The following is a 21,392-nucleotide window of genomic DNA, read 5'->3' as shown; positions in this document are numbered from 1 at the left end:
ATTACAGAGCAGGCACAATGAATGTGATGGTTTAGGACAATTAAAATTCTTTCCAAAAGCATCCTCATCTTATTTTTAAAAGGTCAGTCACTGGGAAAAAAAAATGCATCCTTTATTCTCCATCTTTGGTGATCTGGAACCCTTTATCAGAGTGCTACGTTTTGAACTGTAAAGCAGGCGGGGCCGCCTCCACGGCACCGTCTGTGGCTGCCTGCGGACCATGTCGGGAAGATTCTGGGGGAGGGTATGGGTTCATCAGGAAACAGTGACATGACTGCTTAGTGATACCTGCCTTGGGCACGGAGGAGGCGAGGTGGCACCTATACAGGAACTACTATCCCTGCTATAGACCATGGCTGTCCAGTATTTTCCACATCATGGCACACACAGAAAGATATATTTGTGTGACACACAGGACAGAGAAAGCTGCATGCAATCAGCCTGGCAGCTTCAGGCCCTTCCCAGCTGCCCCAAAGGCTGAGGGGATCAACACCTCATCAGGCCATCTGTGACCGTGACACAGTGTTCGGGAAGTTCTGCCACAGACCTTAAGGAAATACTTGTACATTTAACGTGAGCAATTTACACTGGGGACGGGCTCTCATGGAGTTGAGACGCAGAGGAGACCAGATTGTTTCAGGTGCATCAGTTAAGGTAAAAATCAATGGAATTATTGTGTGTCTACTCAAGTACCTGGTAGTACCCGAAGCCATGAAGCTAAAAAGAGAACTAAGACAATGTCTGTGCCTTCTTGAAGCTCCCAGTCTGGTATCCTAACCATTAAATTGCTTTTTCTTTTTCTTCCAGGTTACTCCTAACACCCTCTGCTTGATCAGTGGTACCTCCTCCGCTGTCCGCCCGCCATGACCCCTGGCTGCACTGGGCCCTACCGTTCCCCTCCCGACACCGCTCTCTGGCTTCTGTGAAATCACACTTTCTTGGTCTTTCAAGCCGTCTGGTCTGAGCGTCCCTCAGAGACGCCTTCTCCGGTTCATGTTCTTTATACGCTGGTGTCCCTTAAGGTTCTGTTAGGATTATTCCTCTTCTCTCTCCACGTCTGTCCCCAGGGTTTTAGTCTCCCTGCGTGTGGTGGAGACTCCTACCCGCTTTCCCCCTCCAGGTGCTGCCCCTCAGCGCCACACGACCAACTCTCCTGATGCTTCCCCTTAGGTGTTCCAGAGACATGTCAAATGGAGCGCATCCCAAACAACACTCATTGTCAACCCCGTACCTCTTCCTCTGTCCCCAGTCTTGGGGAATGACACCAATGTCCTTCCATAGCACAAGCCAGCTCACCAGGCTCTGGTAATTACAACCCCTAAATACCTTTGGAGTCCATCCATTTCTCTCCATCCTGACTCTCACTGTCCTATTTTAGATGGCCATCAAGGGCGGGCATGGCTTCAGAGTGATTATCCTGAGATACAAAGCTCATCATGACAACCTAAGTGCCCATCATCGGATGAATGGATAAAGAAGATGTGGCACATATACACAATGGAATATTACTCAGCCATAAAACGAAACGAAATTGAGCTATCTGTAAAGAGGTGGATGGACCTAGAGTCTGTCATACAGAGTGAAGTAAGTCAGAAAGAGAAAGACAAATACCGTATGCTAACACATATATATGGAATTTAAGAAAAAAAAATGTCATGAAGAATCTACTTAAAAACTCTTCAATGGTTCCCCGTTGTCTTTTCATTAATCTTAAAATACTTTTTTTCTTCATTAATAGCAATCGCAAAAATCACTACTTGGTGACATACTTTTATAAAAAAACGTTTTCCAAAACAGAAAAATAATTAATGAGAAGAATGTCATTATTTTCTATTTTTGTAAACTTCTTTTGTGTGACGTAACGAAATATAGTTGGATTCTCGTATCTGCTTCTGCAGTCAATTCTGTTACACGCTACTCTGGCTTCTGAAGTATATAAAAAAATCTAGCCACGTATAGATATATAGTTAGAAAAAAAATCGGAGTATATTAAGAGCCTTTTCAGATAAGCGTAGGTATTCTTCTTTGATACTACTCAAGTCCCTACTGGCTTTAGGATGCAATTCAGGTTTCTCACCAGGGCTCGCCAGCCTCCTGTTCACCGTTCCAATGGTTTTCCTCACCATTCCGGACTCACATTCTCGACTCCTGCCCAGAAGGCTTCTCTACTCCCCTGAGTCCGGGGTGAGCTGCTCCTCTCATGTACCCTCACATCTCACTGTACCTTTGCAAGGACAGCACTTGGTAGATTACACCTCAGTGACATGCTCCCTGGTAGGGATCTCACAGCAGGTGATGAGCCCCATGAAGGCTGAGATTATTCATCTTCTCTCTGTAGGCCCAGCCTTGCCTGCCACCTGGCATATTCAAGTACATAAGAAATAGCTGCTGAATGACTAAATCGTGGACAAATACACAGCAAAGCATATTGCTGAGATAAGTTCTATGGGATTTTCTTCAGCAAAGACCTCACAGCTCGTTGTAACACAGGCCCTAGTGTCAGGATGGACAGGGTGGAAGGGGATGACGCAAGGAGGCTCAGAGAGCAGAGCACACCACATGGCTGGTATGGTCTTTAAGGGCACGATGCACCTTCTCCCTCTAACACAGGAACCAGCAGTTTCAAAGGACCACTGCTGGGAGACTGCAGATGGGGACTCCTCGCAGAAGGGGGCACCTGGAACGCACTGGACTGCCCTGAGTGCCCCTTGGCGGCTACAGCTCACAGTGTAACTATGGGTATGCTTGGCTTCATTCCTTTATCTTTTACTTGCAGTGCACTGTACTGGGGCCAGGTAAAGAGCGCTGTGACACACAGAGAAATGACTAATTTCCTACGGCCCTGGAAGAGCTTAGCTGAGTTGACAAAACAAAGGCACAATTAGAAAGTAAACAAGAGGCACTGAGGATGCAGCGTGTGGCCAAGGGCTACGTGAGAGGTGTCTTATTAGACTTAGAACTAACAATAAGCACTACCAACACAGAGGAGAGAAACACTGCCAGGGGCTGCTGTCATCAGCTGATAGCTTCATGGCGAAACCCGAAAACAAAGGAAAAGAAAGAAAAACAAAACAAACCCCATTACCACCACCACTCCCGCAAACTAGCCATACATTCATCACACGGATGAAAGATGGAGGGACGATCACAAGGCCGAGAGTAAATCCTATCACATACGTGGAAAGCAATTCAAGGGTCACGCCGTAGGAATACGGACAGTAGAAGTACGCAGGAGACGGAAGCTGGCCACGGCGTGTGAGGTGCCACGTCCTCACGTTTGCACAGACGCCACGGAAACAGTCATTAGAGTATCCTTCTGGGCTGCCGGGCAGTGAGCCGTCTCAGTAGGTGTTGGGAGAAAATAATCAGCTAGAGGGAAACTAGATGGTGACTTGAACACAGCCCCAGGCTAGTTTCACAGCTCTCAGTTCCACCTCTTCTTTCTGGTTCATCGGCCAGCTTGGGGGGCTCAGACACTTTGTATTGTATTATCCTTTGCAGCAAAACACAAAGCAGTTTCTGCGCAGCGAGGTGAGGAAGCAGAAGATGCTGCAGCTCTCTGCCATGGCTCCTCCTCGCTCTGGTCGCCAGGGCTCTGGGGACCACGGCACTGTCTGTCCGCCCCATCACTGGGTTCGGAGGGCTGTGGCCACAGGTGCTGGTCTAGGGGCTGAACCGAGGAGGCGGTGAGGAGGCATCCAGAGAGTCTACTATCAGGAATCTGTGCCACAGCCCAACACGCAACTCGAAGGCTCGGCCACTGCTGCTCCCTGCAAGGAACACTCCAGCTGTGTGCGCCACCAGACGTGCATCCTGCGTCCTCTGTGTTGAGTGATGACTTGTCTCTTGAGGGGCCGGGGCCTCCCACCACAGCTGATCCTACTTCTCCCAAGACATGGGTATGGTTTTTACAACAGGCAGAGGAAAGGAGACTCTGGAGAAAGAGCAGCAGGCTTCAGGTTCTCCCTGGCAACGGGCTCCCCGCCTCTGGGGGGCGAGGAAGGAGGGTGGTGTTGGGAACATGCTGAGCCAGACAGTGCTCATGTCTGCCGTGTTTCCCGAAGGCTGCCTGACTCTCCTCTGAAGGGGACCTTCTCCTCCATGGACAGTCAGGATCAAAGGTGTCTCCACCTTTTGGGGGGAGGTTTGGTTTTGATTTGGGGAGAGAATGGGAACGCTCAGTCTCTTGTGAGGAGGAAGTGGTGGGGAGGGGCAGTGAGCTCCCCAGGTTGGGGACATCTGCTGTAGGAAGATGACACCTCTCTCTTGCTTTAAGGCTTTTTACTCTCTTAATTTCATTTACGTGCTTGTGAACACTGAACACAAGTTAGTAAGAACTGCACAGGGTAAGATACAGCTTCCTTGAAAATACAAAGGAAAGAGCGCCTCCTGGCACAGGGATGACCGACGTCTGCGTTACATCTTTTGTTTCCTCCCTTCTTTGTCGGCCAATTTTCTGGTCATTTCTTCTGCTCCTTAACCTTAGCTCTACGCAGCAATTACCAAATAAAAGTCAAAATTAAAATTAGTTCTGGTACTTGTTATTAAAAATGAGACTGGGGATTACTCAGGATTTCCCCTCTCTTTTTACATCTCCTCCCTCAGAGTTGTCACTCATTTTCGCCCTTCAGCGATCACCTCTCACTCCCTTACTCGTCCTTCAACCAACATTGGGCCAGGGTGGACAGCACTGCCTGAAAGCCCGGGGACCCTTTTGGACTAAACTCTCTCCCTGATAAATCAAATCCGGCCAGTTAAGTACCACTGATTTTTCCCTTCAAGGGGGTCTGTTTAAGTCTTTGTCGTCCCCCTCTGAGATTAAGCCAACAGCCTCTTAGATGACCTCACTGCCACTAATACAGGCCTTGGTTTACGGTGCTTCCCAGATAACTGCATTTGTTACAAACGGAAGGTTTCTGGCAATGCTGCACTGAGCAGGTCTATTGGTGACATTTTTCTAACAGCATTTGCTCACTTTGTGTCTCTGTGTCACATTCTGGTAATTCTCACAATACTTCAAGCTTCTTTATTTCTATTGCATTTGTTAGGGTGATCTGCGATCGGTGATCTCTGACGTTACTGCTGTAATTGTTTGGGGTGATAGCAACACTGGGGGCTTATTTTAAGAAATTGCACAGCCACCTCAACCTTCAGCACCCACTGCCCTGATCAGTCGGCGGCCGTCAGCATCGAGGCGAGACCCTCCACCAGCATAAAGATTATGACTCCTTGAAGGCTCAGAGGATGGTTAGCATTTTTTAGCAATAATGTATTTTTTGATTAAAGTATACACATTTTTAAAGATATAATGCTATTGCACACTTAATAGACTACAGTGTAGTGCAAACATAACTTTTACAATGCACTGGGAAACCAAAAAATTCGTGGGACTCACTTCATCGCAATACTTGCTTTAATGCGGTGGTCTGGAACCAAACCTGCACTGTCTCCAAGGTGTGCCTGTATTGTCTCCATCCAACCTGCACACCATGGCAGGTGAGTTGTGCATGAGTTACCCCACCAAGGCCTTTCACAACACCACTGTCTCAACTGAAAATCTTACTGCATCACATCTAGATTATTCTGTCCTGTTTTGAACGTCCTCCAAAACCAGCCTCACCCTAACTACTTCTTACCTCTTCCCTGCATATTCCTTCCACTGACTGTGTCCCTCACTTATTCAGACCACATTTGCTCCAATCGTGTCTGTTACCTAAAATGCCCTCCCCTGTCCCCTACGACCATCTGCCACCCTACAGGTTTGTACAGAGCCCAGTTCTTGTTTTGTGCCTCTAACTGGCTTCTTTCTTGACAATCCAAATCCTTACTGGTCTCCCTGTCCGCTGAATTTCTACAGAACTAGGTCAAGTTGCCAATCTAAGAGAATGTAACACTGAGTCTAGGTTTCCTCATCTGTAAAACAGAAAACTGGACTAGATGGTCCTTAAACTAATAATTATTAGTTGCTTCTTCCTAATCAGTATATTAAAGAATGTCTTGAAAGTCAAGCAGTTCTCTCTCAAAAAGAGACCTTCACTGTTGCAGCAGAAGCCCAGTGGCCTCCTGCCAGAGCTGTTGCAGGAGGGATGCCCAGACAGACACTGGTCTAGACACCCTCCATTTTATAACCTCCAGTACTGTTTATGAGCGTTACCTGCACTGATCAAGGAGCTCTAACGAGCATCTCTAATGATCAAGGATCCTTGAGCAACCACCCCTACTAGACGGCAGCGATGGACAGTTTACGAATGAGGAATGTGGATTTGTGGAAATAAAGTGCTAACTCTCACAGTGGTCTCTCACAGACCAAAGCCCACGTTCTGAACTATCAATGAAACCTGCACCTGCACCCCTCACTCCACCCTGGGAATCCAGGCGCAACCAGGGTGCATACACCACTATCACTTAAAAAAGTATGATTTAAAAAAAATCTTGGTATCGCTAATCTGTGCTCTAATCTCGGACAGGAGATCATGACTCATGAGTCCGGAAATTCCTGTACTCCTGCTTTCTTCACAAAGCCACATCTGTCACCCACAGCAAAAGACTGCAGGGTCTGAAGCTGGGGTGGGTTCCATGAAATTCAAGGCTTCTTGAGATGATCAGAAGGGTTCTTGCTGAGACACTCACAGGTGGTCCAGGGGTCTGTCCTGCGCTGGAATCGTATTCTGGTTTTTGCGGTACGCGGGCCCCTCACTGTTGTGGCCTCTCCTGTTGCGGAGCACAGGCTCCGGATGCGCAGGCCCAGCGGCCATGGCTCCCAGGCCCAGCCGCTCCGCGGCATGTGGGATCTTCCCGGACCGGGGCACGAACCTGTGTCCCCTGCATCGGCAGGCGGACTCTCAACCACTGCGCCGCCAGGGAAGCCCCGTATTCTGGTTTTAAAACCCACAGGGATGACTTTTTTTGAGGAGGAAAAATTTACAAAATGATTATAGGGACAATTTTTCTAATATTCCCCTGTTTGACATTATGTCTGCTTCAAGGTACATCTCTAAATTCATTCATGGTTTTAAAAAGTGATTAATAAGTGAGAAAATAAAAAATTATGAAAAGAATTAGGATTGCTGATAACTTCTATCTCTCCAAAATACCAGGTATGTCATCATCGTTTACTTGTTTCCTTAAGTACCATGAGATTGTACCACACTCTCCCTTCTCATGAACACCAAGGCAGAATGGAAAATAGAAATGATTTTCTCGAGGTCACTTAATGAGTCAGCCTTGGAAAGGGATTAAAATTTGTATTGATCCTATCTTTCTGTTCTGAATTTTGTCAAAAAGGTCAGTATGACCAACTACAAGAGCACCAAATACATAACAGTAGTTTCTGCAAGGAGGTACAGATTGAGATAAACAGCTTAGCTTTAATTTCACTTGAAAATAGAGTTTATGCACCTAATTTTCATTTAATTTGCAGATTTTTATCAACCAAGCACTAGTAACTTACTCCGCACCTGATACTATACACTTCATACTCACAAAAGAAAAAAGTCATAAAAGAACTAACTCTAACTGATTAGATTGCTTTGTTGACAAGGCAGCACAGCAACTTGAAAAGGATGGTTTTTAAATCAAATTGCACCAAAACGTGAAAGAGCAAAGCTAAAAAGGAAAAGTGCTGAGAAGCATGCCACATGCCCGTGTGCTGTCTTCAAGGCTGCCTGGGTTCATCTCGGCTGAGAACGTGCTCCCTTTGGATTCAAGGTGGACTCCTTTGCTACACACACACACACACACACAGGTTTAGGTATACAGTTTTCAGGGCTCCACTCCAGACACACTTTCTTGACCCTCCATGGCTGGGCAAGGGGCTTCTCCTAGAAGAGGACTTGTGACATTTTGCTGTAACTGCCTCTTCCTACTCTCAGCTCAGGGAGAGGAAAGATTGTGCTGTCTTGTCTGCTCCCCAGAGCCTGGCTGAACACTAAATAAATCTTGTGGAAAGGATGCTCCTGGAAACTAAGAGGTGAGTAAGCAGCTTCCTCAGAGACCAGATGCAGGGGCGCTGATGGACACTGGCTCCGTGGGGTGGCACCCGCCAGGAGGAAGGACAATCAGACATGCTGCTACATGGACAAACCTCAAAAACATGAGGCCATGTGAAAGACACCCGTCACAAAGGACCCAAAAGTATATGATTAGATTCAATGTCCAGAATAGGCCAATCTAGAGGGTCAGAAGATAGATGCGTGGTTGCTGAGGGCGAGGTGGGTGGTAGGACTGGGGAGTGACTGCTAATGGGAAGAGTCTCCTTTTGAGGTAATACCAGTGTTCTAAAATTCAGTGTGGTGATGGTGGGATAACTCTGTGAGTACACTAAAATCCACTGAATTGTACTCTCTTTTTTGGCCATGTCATGCAGCTTGCAGGATCTTAGTTCCCCGACCAGGGATCGAACCTAGGCCCTGGAAGTGACAGTGCGGAGTCCTAACCACTGGACCACCAGGGAATTCCCTGAGCTGTACTCTTTAAGGAGGTGAACTATATGGTATGTGAATTCGATCTCAATAAAGTTATTAAAAAACTTAAAAAAAAATGAGAACCTGAGAGCACTTTCAATACACTAAAAATATTTTACTAAATTAAAAATCTTTGATTAATAAAAGGAACTCACATGATTTGCAAGGGGGATGTGACTCATAATAATGTATATGTTAGATGTTACCTAACAACGATTGCTGGGGTGGATAAAGAGAAAATTTTCACAGCCGCAAAATGTTTCTAAGTGAGGGTGAGAGAATACACCTCACCCTCGCTTAGAAACTTAGCTAACCATTCAACCAAATACTGAGAAAATAACTGAAATGCATGTGTGAATAATGGTGAGCTGCTGTAGGCATCAACATCTTCTCTCCCTGCAGGTCAAATAAGCTGCTCATTACTGTTAACAGGGGTGATAATCAATCAGGAAACACGGGCAGCCGGAGGAAGTGAAGACGTAATGAAAAAAACGAGCACCAAACGACTTCACTGCTTTGTTGACAAAATTCCCACTTGGCTCATACCAAGCATGATGCGTTCTTAGTGGGCTTCACCGTAATTCTACTTCTAGAGTAAATGGACATTTTACAGAAATACCTTAGAAAGTCTTATCACCAAGTTTATGTTGTGGTATGTGATGGCATTATCACCACCAGCCAACAGAGAGAATAGGGGTCATACAAGTAACAGACGATCACATCTCAGAGAATACAGACTTCCTGGGAAACAGCTGCTTGGAAAGCTGCTGGCTGCATAATCTTCTAGAGCAGGGGGTGGGCAAAGTTCTTCTGTAAAAGGGCAGGTAGTAAATGTTTTAGGTTTTGAAGACCAATAGGCAAAATCAAAGATATTATGTAGGTGCTTACAGAGCCACTAAAAATGTAAAAACCATTCTTAGCCTCGGGTTTGGCCCATGGGCCATAGCCTACTGACCCTTGTTCTAAAGGTTACAAGTTTTAAAGAGTAGTAACTATCCAATTAGCTCCCAAATCAGGACTCTCTCTCAAACTTCCTGAGAGCCCAAAAACAGATCCCCAATGCAATCAGAATAACTAATATTTGACAGATCTTTCTGGTATATCAAGTAATTTTGCATAAATTATTTTATCCTCATGACAACCCTATTAGATAGACTGTGCACAGATCTCCCCGTCAACCCAGTGTTGATTCCTTAACTGCAAATTTCTTCCCCTTTTCATTTATATTCTGCTTTTCTATCGTGATGGCATCATGACCAGCAAAAAGGGGAATCCATGCTAAGAAGCTGCAGAGACTCCTGCAGCAACCCTGCTGTTCAAATGTTCATCATTACAGGACATTTCAGTGACTGTTCTAGAGGTGTGAATGCACAGAGGCTCGCAGAGCTTGACTGTGGCCATGTAGTCTCATGCAGTGAGGACACGCTGCCTCACCACCAGAACTCAGAGAATCCTCACCATCTCCCGACTGGTCTTCTTCCTCCAGTATCAGCTTTCTCAAGGGTATTCATGTCATGGCCAAAGTAGTCTTATTTATTTATTTGGTCGCGTTGGCTCTTAGTTGCGGCAGGCGGGCTCCTTAGTTGTGGCATGCAAACTCTTAGTTGTGGCATGCATGTGGGATCTAGTTCTCTGACCAGGGATGGAACCTGGGCGCCACCAGGGGAGTCCCCGAAGTAATCTTTATTAAAGACAAATCTAACTTACTCTTCTGCCTAAAGCCTTCACTGACTCACTACTTCTAGCAGGACAAAAGAAAAAACACCCCTCAGTGTAGCACCCCCAAGACCCCCGATGTCCTGGCCTTGGCTTTCTCCCCAGCCTCTCTTTCACTGCTTCCTCCTTAGGGGAGCCCTGAACTTAGGCAAATGCAATCACTTGTGTTCCCACAGCTGTCTCAAGCCCTTGTGCTTTTTCTCACACGGTTCTCTAGGCCTGAAATGCCTGCCTGAGTGCTGGTCTCTTCCAGATTCCCCTCAACCACACAGGGCTTTGCTGAGTCCCTCAGGGAGAACCAGGACTCTTTTGGTGGCGCAAACTCCAATAGAAACCTAGCACTTCGCATTGACTCATCTCTCGTCCCCCAGGGGCTGCAGGCTTCCTGAAGCCAGGGCAGCGCCATTTTCTCCCTCACGGCTGCACACTGCAGTGGAACCAAGAGAGGCATAAATAAGTGGAGCACACAGCTCCGGTCCTTCAAGAATTCAAATGCTACTTGGTGAATGAATAAAGCACGAACGCATGAAAAGTTATGTAACGGTCCCAGCAGTGGAAAATGCTCCGCAGCTGCTGGTACCAAAATGACTCGGCAACGTCACCGACCATGGAGCCAGCACCCCTACTGGGGGCGGGGAGCGAACCTGAGAGCAAGAAGCTGGTGGGAGTAGACTCAATGTGTGACTGGCACGCCGCCGCTACATCAATGTACAGAAGAGTGGGAAAGCTCTGCCGTGGGGGGAGATGAGAGCTGGAAGAAAGGGACCGGGCGTTATTATGTCGTCCACTCAGCCCTCATCACAGTGAGTCCATAAGCCAACGAGCCGAAAGTTTCTGCGTAGTGACCACCGTGGAAGTGTCCAGAAAGGTCATGTCACTGGGCCTGATGATGAACTTCAGGACACTGTGCACTGACCCTGTAAGCTGCAGATGAAGCAAGGTCTGCAGAGCCATCACACTGCTCACTGCCCTTTAGAGCCATGGAGGTGTATTCGCTGCAGAGCACGTTACAAGTGCTTCAGAAGTGCAACGTCAGAGTTCACTTTCAAGAACCAAGATGTGACTCCCGTGGCAATGTCCTAGGATGAGGCTGGCTGGTCAGGGCACAAGTGATGCTTGCCCTTCCTCTGCTTCCAAACCCTGCACTACTTCTTAACGTGGTGCGTGCGTTCCCGCTGAAACTCCTTTCAAGAGCGAGCCAACTCTTGCTGACTCTTGTGATCTTCTCCTCGTCATTTTCTCTGCCTGGCCTTTTTTGGGGGGTGGCCTCTGAATCTGTTGAGCACCCCCTCTCCCACTCTTCCTGAAACACTCCTCTCCCGGCTGCTGTGCTACTGAACTCTCCCGGATCCCCCCCCGCCCCCTGGAATTCCTTTCTTCCTCCTCTCTGCTCTCCCTGAACATGGGTCTCGGGCTGTCTTTAGTGGTTTGTCCTCTCAGAGGATAGCTGTATAGTTTCCAGCCAGGACTACTCACCTGTATTCAGCTGGGCTCAGTACATTAAGAAATTCTGTAAATATTTATTACGTACATATCGAGTCACTAATTCTCCAAATGTATGGGTGCCTACCACATGCCAGGCATTATTCACACATTAGAGACACAATGGAAAAGCCCCACCCCCACCCCAAGACACACCTCGGGCACAGATGGGACGTGAGTCAATGGTGAGGGGCGGGACTGGCAAGGTCAGGAAAGACGCCAGAGGCTCTAAGGACAGACAGAGGGTCAGTGCTGCCCGGGAGGCTGCAGGAGGGGATTTCAGAAAGTTTACTCAAGAGTGAGCAAGAGTTGGGCAAGCAGAGACCGTGTGTGGGTGAGATGGGGTGCAGTGGGGAAGTCGGTACAGGGGAAGTTTGTTGTTGGCAGAGGGAAGGGTAGATGAAGAGGCAAGAAGCGAGAAACAACACGGGGCTGAGATGAACTGTGAACAGTTCGGAGTGATTAGCCCGAGGCTGCTGGGGGCCGGGGGAAGGCAGGGGCTAAAAAGCAGGCAGGGGCCTTGTGTAGCCAGCAGAACTGCCTTGTAGGCTCAGGAGGGCCTCGGAAGGACTTTGGTGGGAGTGAGACAATCAGGTTTGTGTCTTCACAGAGCTCGCCCTGGGGGCTGGAGTGTGGGGCAGGGCCGGGAGAGGGGGGCAGTTGTGACAAGCTTTTATTAGGTGAGTGACATCGGTGGCCTGAACTAAGGCAGGGGGATGAAGAGAGAGGGAGTGGTGGGTTTACAGCGAGAAGGTAGACTCTCTGGGGTGCAGGTGAGGGAGGCGACACGAGGGACACAGATGCAGGAGGGAAGAGTCCAAGGGGAAGCCACAGTGTTCTGGTTTGGGCCCCTGGGTGGACGATGGTGCTTTCCATCCGGGAGGGAGTGAGACAGAGAAGCCAATTTAGCAAAGCAAGGGTAAATTTCCGGTGCCTGTGGGGCATTCAAGTGGAGATGCCCGGCAGGCAGTAGGATATTTAGGTCTGGAGCCCAGGAGAGAGGAGGTCTAGACCATAGGTCTAAGTCTGGGAGCCATGAGCTTAGCACAGAGGGGAGAGCCACGGACTGCGAGTGTGCAGGGGGAGAGATCAGCGGGCTGGACCTCAGCGGACAATGCCGGTTAGGAGCCCAGTGAGGAGCTGGCCATTATCCCGGCCAGGCATTCACAGAGCAGAGCGCTGGATTTCTAAAATCTCCTGTTGGTCTTTTCCTCCATGGTCTCTCCTTTCTCCACCCATCTCACATGCTGCAATGAAAGGAATTTCTCTGAGATACCTGTCCTACCTTTACAACTGACTAAACCACTTTTGACAGCCTCCAATGTCAAAATCCAACTCTGCCGTCGGGTTGAAAAACACCTCCCTCGATTACAGTCGCTGTGTTACTTCTCTCTGTCACTAGGTACCCTACCACCTCAGCCCCCCATGTCTCCTCGAGGCCTTCCCCTTTCAGGCCTCCTTATCATCTCCACGCCTCCCTCCCTCTGGCTGGTCCTCTCCTCTGGGATGACCTGCTGCATCCTCTCCACCCGCGCCACATCCTGCCCATCCTTCTAGCCCCTGAAACCTCCTCTCACAGTAACAGGACCCCCAGTGGCGCCTTCCTGGGTGTCTTACTGCCCCGCGCACTCCGGTCTATATTTCATCGTTCTTGGATATTTCTCTAATTCAAGTGTATCTGCTGAGCTCCCTGACGTTGATCACAAACTCATTAAGGGAAAAGACAGGTTTTTCACTTCTTAGGTGCCCACCGAGTCCCCACCAGTCTTGGTCACTGTCTCAATAATGACCACTGGCTGACTGCGACCGCAGAGCCAAGTGCGGAGCACAGGCGGGTAGGCGACAGCGAGCACAAAGCAGCAGCTGCTGGGCGGCGAGACAGAAGCAGGCAAAAGACGCGCAAGGGAATTAGAGTCAAACAAGACTTCGGCGTTATTCTGGAGTGCTTGCAATTAAAAACTGCAAACAGATCAATCTAATGTACAGTAACTAGGAAGTGATTGGTTTTTTGACCAAATAAATTCTGGGTTCTATGAAAAACATTTGAAAACGCACAGTTTGTTAACAAGTGACAGACTTATCTTAAATGCAATAACAGAATTTGAGAAGGCCTACAGTAAGATACAAGGACACTAAAACAATCAAAAAAGGTATTTTAAAAACACAGAAGATGCAAGCACAAGTTCTAACTTTGATTGAACACTAAACTTGGCATTGAGTTTCCTGACAGCCGAAGTAAAAAAGGAAAGGGAAAAAACCAACAACAACACACACACACACAGAGGCCCTGGAATCGGACACATCTGGGCCCCTAGTCTGCAGCCCTGCCGGCAGCTGTGTGTCTCTGGGCAGACCGGCATCCCCGAGCCTCAGGGGACACAGAGGAGACAGCTGTGTTTCTCGAGGCCGACGCTGGGAAGAAATGAGGAGGGCGCTGAGTAAGCCCCGGACTAAAGAACCACACGCTCTTCTCTCCAGCACAATGAGAAGTCTGCGGCAAGAGCCCAGGGGCTGGGATTCTGAACTGTGGGCAAGACTGACCTCGGAAAGTGGAAGAGCCTGCCACGCGGCGGGGAGAGTCACAGACCAAAGGACGTCACTTCACAGCTGCCCGGCTGGAAGGCCCTCTCCAAGAGGGCGGGGATTTTGGTCTGGTTCGGTCATGGATACTTGGGCTGTGCAACCCGGCAGATACTATGATATTCAAAGTATCTGTGGTGGGGAAGACACCGGGTGGAGTCTGCAGTGAGCCACAGAGGACCACCATGATGCGGACGCCCAGGGCACTGGAGCAAGGGCACACATACACAGCAGAGAATTACACACTTTTGAAACACTGCTGCTGGACCCTGGGGGACGGGAAGTGCCTGACCACGGGTACAGAGTGAGCGCGTGGTCAGAAGTGTGAGACCTACCAAGTTCTGTGATCAGGTGCGACCAAAGAAAGCCATCGTCCGACGTAAGTGGTGTATCCAGGGTCAGCACGAGCAGGGCGGGGGGCGCAGGCGAGCTGCACAAGCAGGTCCACCAAGACCACCATGTCGATAACCTCTGTTGCATAAAAACCTCTTCTCCAGTTCACACCTCCTGCCACATGGGGGTGGGTCCCTAACCACCAAGTGACAAGGAGGAAAATGGCCAAATTCGGTTCATAGATGGGTTGGCTTGGTACACAACTGAAAGCTGAAAAGAGACCATGGCTGCACTACAGCTCCACTCAGGGGTCACCTTGAAGAACAGTGATGGGGACAAATGCTCCCAATGGGTAGAGCTTGGGCAGTGCATTTGGTCGCCCGCTTTGCATGGAAAGAGAGGTGGCCTGAGGTAAATAACACCTAGGGACTCACTGGACGTGGTGAATGACTTGGTTAGGTGGTCAGGGGATGGGAAGGTAGGGGACAAGGAGGCCTGGGAAGAGTCATGTGGGTCCAGCCAAGGAACAGGCATGAAGCGTGACATCTAGGTTCCAGTGTTTACCGTGAACATCCAGCACAGAAGAGAGAGACAGGATGACTTGGCAGACTGACGTCAGCCAGCCTCTGTCACCGGCCATCCCAGGGCTGGCAGGTGAACAGAGCAGCCAAGATGGCCGGGAAGGAGCCCCACTGTGCATGGGCCCCACTCACTAACGTGGACTTAGCTTCCAGGGTAACAGAGAGCAGTGCTGAGCCCTGATACGTACGCCACCACCCATCAAGGAGAACCAACAGTCATAGAGCCAGGTAGACTATACTGGGCCCTTTTCAGTCTGGAAGGGGCACCGTTATGGACTGAAACATGCCCCCCAAAAACTCATAGGCTGAAGTCCCTAACCCCCAATGTGACCATATTTGGAGACAGGGACTTTAAACAGGTAATTAAGGTTAGATGAGGTCATAAAGATGGGGCCCTCCCTAATCCAATGGGACTGGTGTCCTTATAAGAAGGGACACCAGGAACACGCAGGCGCCAAGAAAAGGCCATGTGAGGACACAGCAAGAAGGCGGCTGCCTGCGAGCCAAGGACAGTCCTCACTAGAAACCAACCCTGACGGTATCTTGATCTTGGACTTCTAGCCTCTAGAACAATGAGGAAAAGTTTGTTACTGAAGCTGCCCAGTCCGTGGTACTCTGTTCGGGCGACCTGCGTTGACTATCACAGGCAGCAATTCATTTTACCTGGAACTGACACCTTTTCTGGTTATGGGGCTGCCTGCCCTTTCTGTCGCTAAGCACCACCTCTGTGGGTTGACAGAGGGCATGAGGTACCGACCAGGGTTCCAGATGACATCACATCAGACCACAAGGCCCGCTTCTAGCAAAGAGGGCGCGGCAGTGCCAAGACCACGGGATACACTGACCCTCACATAGCACGACCCAGGCGCTACCAGCTCGCCAGACCAATGGGTAGCCAGGTGAAGGTGGGAGTGAGACGCCAACCTGGAGATGGTACCCGCCAAGGACAGCGCTTGAGGCTCTAGTGTGCAGTACAGACCCTAAATCAACCACCTTCACACGGGTGCTGTGTCCCCAGTAGGCGGAACACACGGCTCTTGTAAACAAGGGATGGAAGGAGAAGTGGCCCTGACTATCCTCCCTCAAGGTGACCCACTTGGGGAATCTGGGCTTCCCGTTCCACAACTCTGGATTCCGTGGTTTACAGAGCTCGGCTCACAGGAAGGGAACGCTTCCATCGGGGACGAAGCAAGAATACCGTTACATCTTAAGTTACAGCTGTTGCCCAGTTTGGGCTCTTGTGCCAAAAAGACCGGCAGGCACGGAAAGGAGTCATTATCCCGGCAGGAGTAATTAACCTGACCACCAGGAAAAGCTATGGCCACGGGCACAAAAAGGGGAGGGAAGATCATGGGCGGCACTCGGGTGATCTGCGAGGGCATCTCTTGTACTTCCTCACCCAGTTTCTACAGTAAACAGACAAGTGCAGCAGCTACAGCTGGGAAGTGCTTGGGGACCGGGGACCCAGACCCCACAGGGATGACAGCATGTGTCGCTTCATCATGTAAGCCTTCCAGCCAAGGGTGGGGACTCTCAAGTGGACAACAGACGACGGAGATGGTCATCAGTGTATCCTCGAGACCGGCTTCAGCAGAAGGGGATGCAGTCTGTCCTGCTGACCTTCCTCTTGAAGGTTTCTCCTGGGAAAAAAGCATCACTGCAATCTTGGAGGTGTTGCTCCGAGAACTTAAGTAAAACAAGAAGATCCAAGCAGCACGAGGGGCGGATGCTCTGGACGGGTCTGCAACCCAGATCCTCCCCCTCCTTCAGGACCAGCGCTCCATCTTCCTGCTGCCGGTGGGGGGCGGGCACCTGATGGTTCTCAAGTAACATCTGCTCTGTGGATGGCGTGCACCTGGGGAGAGGCGCCTGCAATCTGCGCCAACACCTTTCTGAATCTGGGACGACTCGGAAGGTCTCTCGCAACTCCGGGGCTTGGGCACCATAAGCTTAGGTCGGGCCTTCTTTGTGACTGGGGCTCGAAGTCTCCCTTTGCCCTTCACCACCACCCCCCAAAGATGCTCATCCTGACGGCATTCTCCGATTCACTTCACACACGAGAGTCTGCCTGGGGACACCAACCTCAGAAACACAACCTCTCATTTTGCTCATGAGCACAAGACCACAGCTATCTACCAGGGAATCTCCCCCCAGGTAGCCTGAAGGTACCTCAGTCAATGTATTTCCCATCGCCTGCTCTTCTGATGTTGGTGGGATGGTGCTGTCATTGATCTCTCTCCTTGGCTAAGCCAGAAACCTCAGAATCATACACTACTTCTTTCTCTCCCTCATAGCTCTGTCCATTCTATCAGAAAATATTTATACTCATTATTACTCAGTTTTTTGGACACCGGCTGTTCTGAGTTCTCATACTTTTCATTATTTCCTCTGTTTCCTCAAAGGATCTACCTCTTCCTCCTGCTAAATGCAGGCTTAGCCTATAGCCTACATTCATCCTGGATGTGATTCTCCTACAGGACTCACCTCCCAACCCTACACACTTAATCCATGATCTGCACCTACGGCTCTGACCTCTCCAAGAGTGATGTCTGTCCTCCATGTTCAACTACATCAGGGGCACCTTTATTGTATGTTCCAGAGTCACCTCAAATTCAAATACACCTGTAGGGAACAGCCTTCACTTCTCTCTTTTACCTGCAGACTCGGCCCATTGATAAGGGGCCCCCTTCTTCCCACCCCAGATAGAAACTCTGGGACCCACCTCTCCACTGACGTCCAGGGACATCACACCTGATTTCACTTTCCAGCCCACACACGATGAAGACCTACTTCTCACACGCAATGCAGGCAGGAGATCGGGAGATGGCAGGAGAGAACAGAACTCTCTCTCATACCCCAGAGGGTAAAGGGGATGGAGACAAGAAACGAGGAACCCAATGCACGGGATCACAGAAGTGCCAAAGAAGGACCAGGTATGAGGTTTCAGCCTGACGCAGAGTAACCCTGGGAAGACCAGTGTGGTGTTGGATTGCTTGGATAGAGCAGTTTTCGTGGATAAATGCTCAGTATTTCCTGACGATTAATGACAAGGCTAAGAAAACAGAGCATTTATCTGATCTACTTGTTGGTTGTTCCCTTGAAAATTTTCTTACCTTCATATTCTCCATTGCAACCAAGGAAAATCAAGAAGTTTGACATTTGCTCTTCAGTCCAGAGCACACAATAATAAGCATTTTAACAGGAAGACACTGTGGCTTTTACAAGATGATAAAAACAGATAAATATCCCATCTTGTTAACTAGGCTTGGTGTTTCTCTAAGAAATCATGCTTATCTAATAGAAGTGGAGCAAGAATGTCCAGTCTGACCAGTCTTTCAGCTGCAAGTTACTTTTTTTACCTTAAAAAGAAAACACTAAGAATAGCCACTATCAGAGACCTACATTCCACTTGGAAACATGTCAAGGTATCTATGATACAATGCACAGGAATGAAATGTAGACTCTACCACACATACAGTCTCAAAGGAGAAGTTTACGCAGGCCCCTGAGTATTTCTGAATTTTCCATTGTGGTTATTGTTTACCTGCTGCTGTCTTTGCCGCCTCACTTGTGCAAACTGTGACAGCATCAGCTGCCGGTCCAGCAGCTCCATCCTCTGCTGTCTCTGAATGTCTACCGTGGCCCCCATCCCGATTCTGGCCTCGCTGGTGGGTTCTGAAGATGAGAAGATGGGCTCAAGTGTCCAAGAACATAACTTTGCCATCCAGCTGGGGACGCAGAGCACCTCATGAACTTGCAACATTTTGCTGTTGTAGCAGAGCCCGGAAATCTAAAAGAAAAAGCGTCCAACTGGATTGTTGAAATGTCATAAAATGTTAAAGAACATATTTAACATAGAAATCAGTAACCGCAAAACACTTCAGATGGTGTTTTCCTTCACTGTTGTAGTGTTAGGTGACAACCAGAACTCCTACCAGGTTGCAGGATACTAAGCAGCACAAACCAACAAAAAACTGAATTTACTCAGTAAACAAATGTGTTTTTATTAAGTTAGAAGAGACAGCAAAATCCTAACTATTTAACACTCAAAGTACCGGTACAATATTTAAAAAAACAATGTTGTCTTTTGAAAAAAAGCCATGAAATATTTGATTATCAAAACACTTTCACACTGTACTAACTCTGTGGTTATTCTTATTGGCAGATGGCCATCAGAGAGAGATACTGAGAGAAAACAACTTTGATATTCGATGATGTGACCCAGCATCAATATCAAATATGTAAATACAATACATGTATCAGAAAATAAAGACTACCTAAAATGTATACAGTTGTTTTAATAAAATTTGCAAGTATTTTTCCTAGATTTTAAAATCCTTGCCAATAGTTAGCAATTAACAATTCTGTTTACGAATAAGGCTATTTTTCGTCTTTAAGGCAATTTATATGGTAAGAGAAGTCTAAGGAGTCTCTATGGTTTCCTAGGTAAAAATGAGAATGGCTATTCCTTTGTTAAAGACAAATCTTTAATTTTGTGAATATGATTCTTAGGATAAGTTATTCACACCAAATTAGAACATATTTGACAAATTTCTGTCTAACAAGGGAAAAGTACACTTTAATGTTTTACTAATAAAACTTAAATTAACTAATTAGGCAAAAATTTATTGAGCATCTGCTATATACCAGGTGCTGTTCTAGGCACTTAAAGTATAGCAGAAGACAAGATAAATAAAGCCCTACTCTTACAGAGGTAATCGTGATCAATACGGAGATTGGACAGTAAACAAGCAAACACACAAAACAATTCCAGACAAGATCTATGAAGGAAATAAAATAAGGTGACTTGGAGCAAGGACCTTCTTTAGGTCGGGTGGAAGTGACACTTGAGCAGAGTTCTTAAGGATAGTGAGGTGTCATTGATTTGATGAACTGGAGGAAGAACGTTTCAGGCAGAGAAAACAGCGAGTGCAATGCAGGAATGAGCTTGGGAGTATCCATTAGAAATCTTAGTGGAGCTATCAAGAGGGTTGTTGGATATAAAAATCTGGAACTCAAGAGAAAAGTTTGCCGAGATAAAGATTTGGGAGTCAGTGGTATAAGACTGTGTTTAAAGCAACAGGACTACAGGAGATAATGAGGGCGGGGGACGTTATTACAGAGGAAAGAAGAGGACTTAGGACTGAACCCAGGGTACACCAGCATTTTGTGGATGGACAGAGTAGGAGAAGCCAGTAAAGAAATCTGAGAAGGGGCTGCCAGAGAGAAGAAGGAAAACTAGGAGAGTTTAGTACCACTGAAGCTAAGAGAGCAGTATTTTAAGATGGGAATAGTCAGCTATGTCTAATGTAGCCCAGAGTTCAAGTAAGACAGAGAGAGGAAGAAGATGACTTGGATTTGGCAAAATTAAGAACAGTTTTGGTGCAGTGGTAGGAGCAAAAGACACACTGGAGGAGGTTGAAGAGTGAATGGAAAAGGACTTTTGGTTTCAAATAATTTCTATGCTACTTCTCTCAAAAATGGTACAAAACAACTAAGAAAACAAAAACAGAAACAAACTTCACATTCACTGAAACTAGAAAGCATCTGTAATCCTCAACCACACTAACAAAATGGAAAACACATTGAGTAGTTAGAAATACTTAGCATATGAGAAGGGTAAATCCAAACGAGGGAGAGGGTCCCCCCCCACCCATGGACTCAGGGATTAGAGGCACCAGGAACACATTGAGTAGTTAGAAATACTTAGCATATGAGAAGGGTAAATCCAAATGAGGGAGAGGGTCCCCCCCCACCCCCGCACCCGCCACGGACTCAGGGATTTAGAGGCACCAGGAACACATTGAGTAGTTAGAAATACTTAGCATACGAGAAGGGTAAATCCAAATGAGGGAGAGGGTCCCACCCCCCGCCCCCACCCCCCGCCACGGACTCAGGGATTAGAGGCACCAGGTACTGTGAAGGTGGGAGTGAAGTGGAGGGTCACAGAACTCTGTGCAAGAAGCAACTCCAATGCCTCCCCTCACCCAGCAGAGCCCCTATCTACCCTCTCCCTTCTCTACGGGGAGAAGGTAAAAGCTCTGCAGGGCCTGCATCAAAGAGGCTCTGGAGCGGGCAGAGCAGGCCAACAGCGGAGGCCGGGGGCTCTACACATGTGGACTTCATACAGACAGAGAGGCCTTCCGTGTATGTCTCATAGAACTTCCAGAAGAAGACAACAGAAGAAATATAGGAAGAAAGGGACTATATTTCAACAGATAATAGCTGAGTTTTAATA

At 48.1% G+C, this 21,392-nt stretch overlaps 1 protein-coding gene across 2 annotated transcripts in view; it reads right to left on the bottom strand.

Annotated features, from left to right (window-relative positions):
• The window catches only part of UBAC2 (UBA domain containing 2), a 152,949-nt gene that overhangs the window by 18,939 nt on the left and 112,618 nt on the right, over nucleotides 1-21,392 (bottom strand). For both annotated transcript variants that reach the window (XM_060128659.1, XM_060128660.1), the window contains one exon: nucleotides 18,699-18,944. In XM_060128659.1, the coding sequence (XP_059984642.1) occupies nucleotides 18,699-18,944 (246 nt within the window). The remainder of the gene's footprint in view (nucleotides 1-18,698; nucleotides 18,945-21,392) is intronic.

The sequence above is a fragment of the Lagenorhynchus albirostris genome, chromosome 18 (assembly GCF_949774975.1).
Source record: "Lagenorhynchus albirostris chromosome 18, mLagAlb1.1, whole genome shotgun sequence".
Lineage (NCBI taxonomy): Eukaryota > Metazoa > Chordata > Mammalia > Artiodactyla > Delphinidae > Lagenorhynchus > Lagenorhynchus albirostris.
Note: the sequence above shows the minus strand (reverse complement) of the source record. Positions and strands in the feature narration are given on the sequence as shown.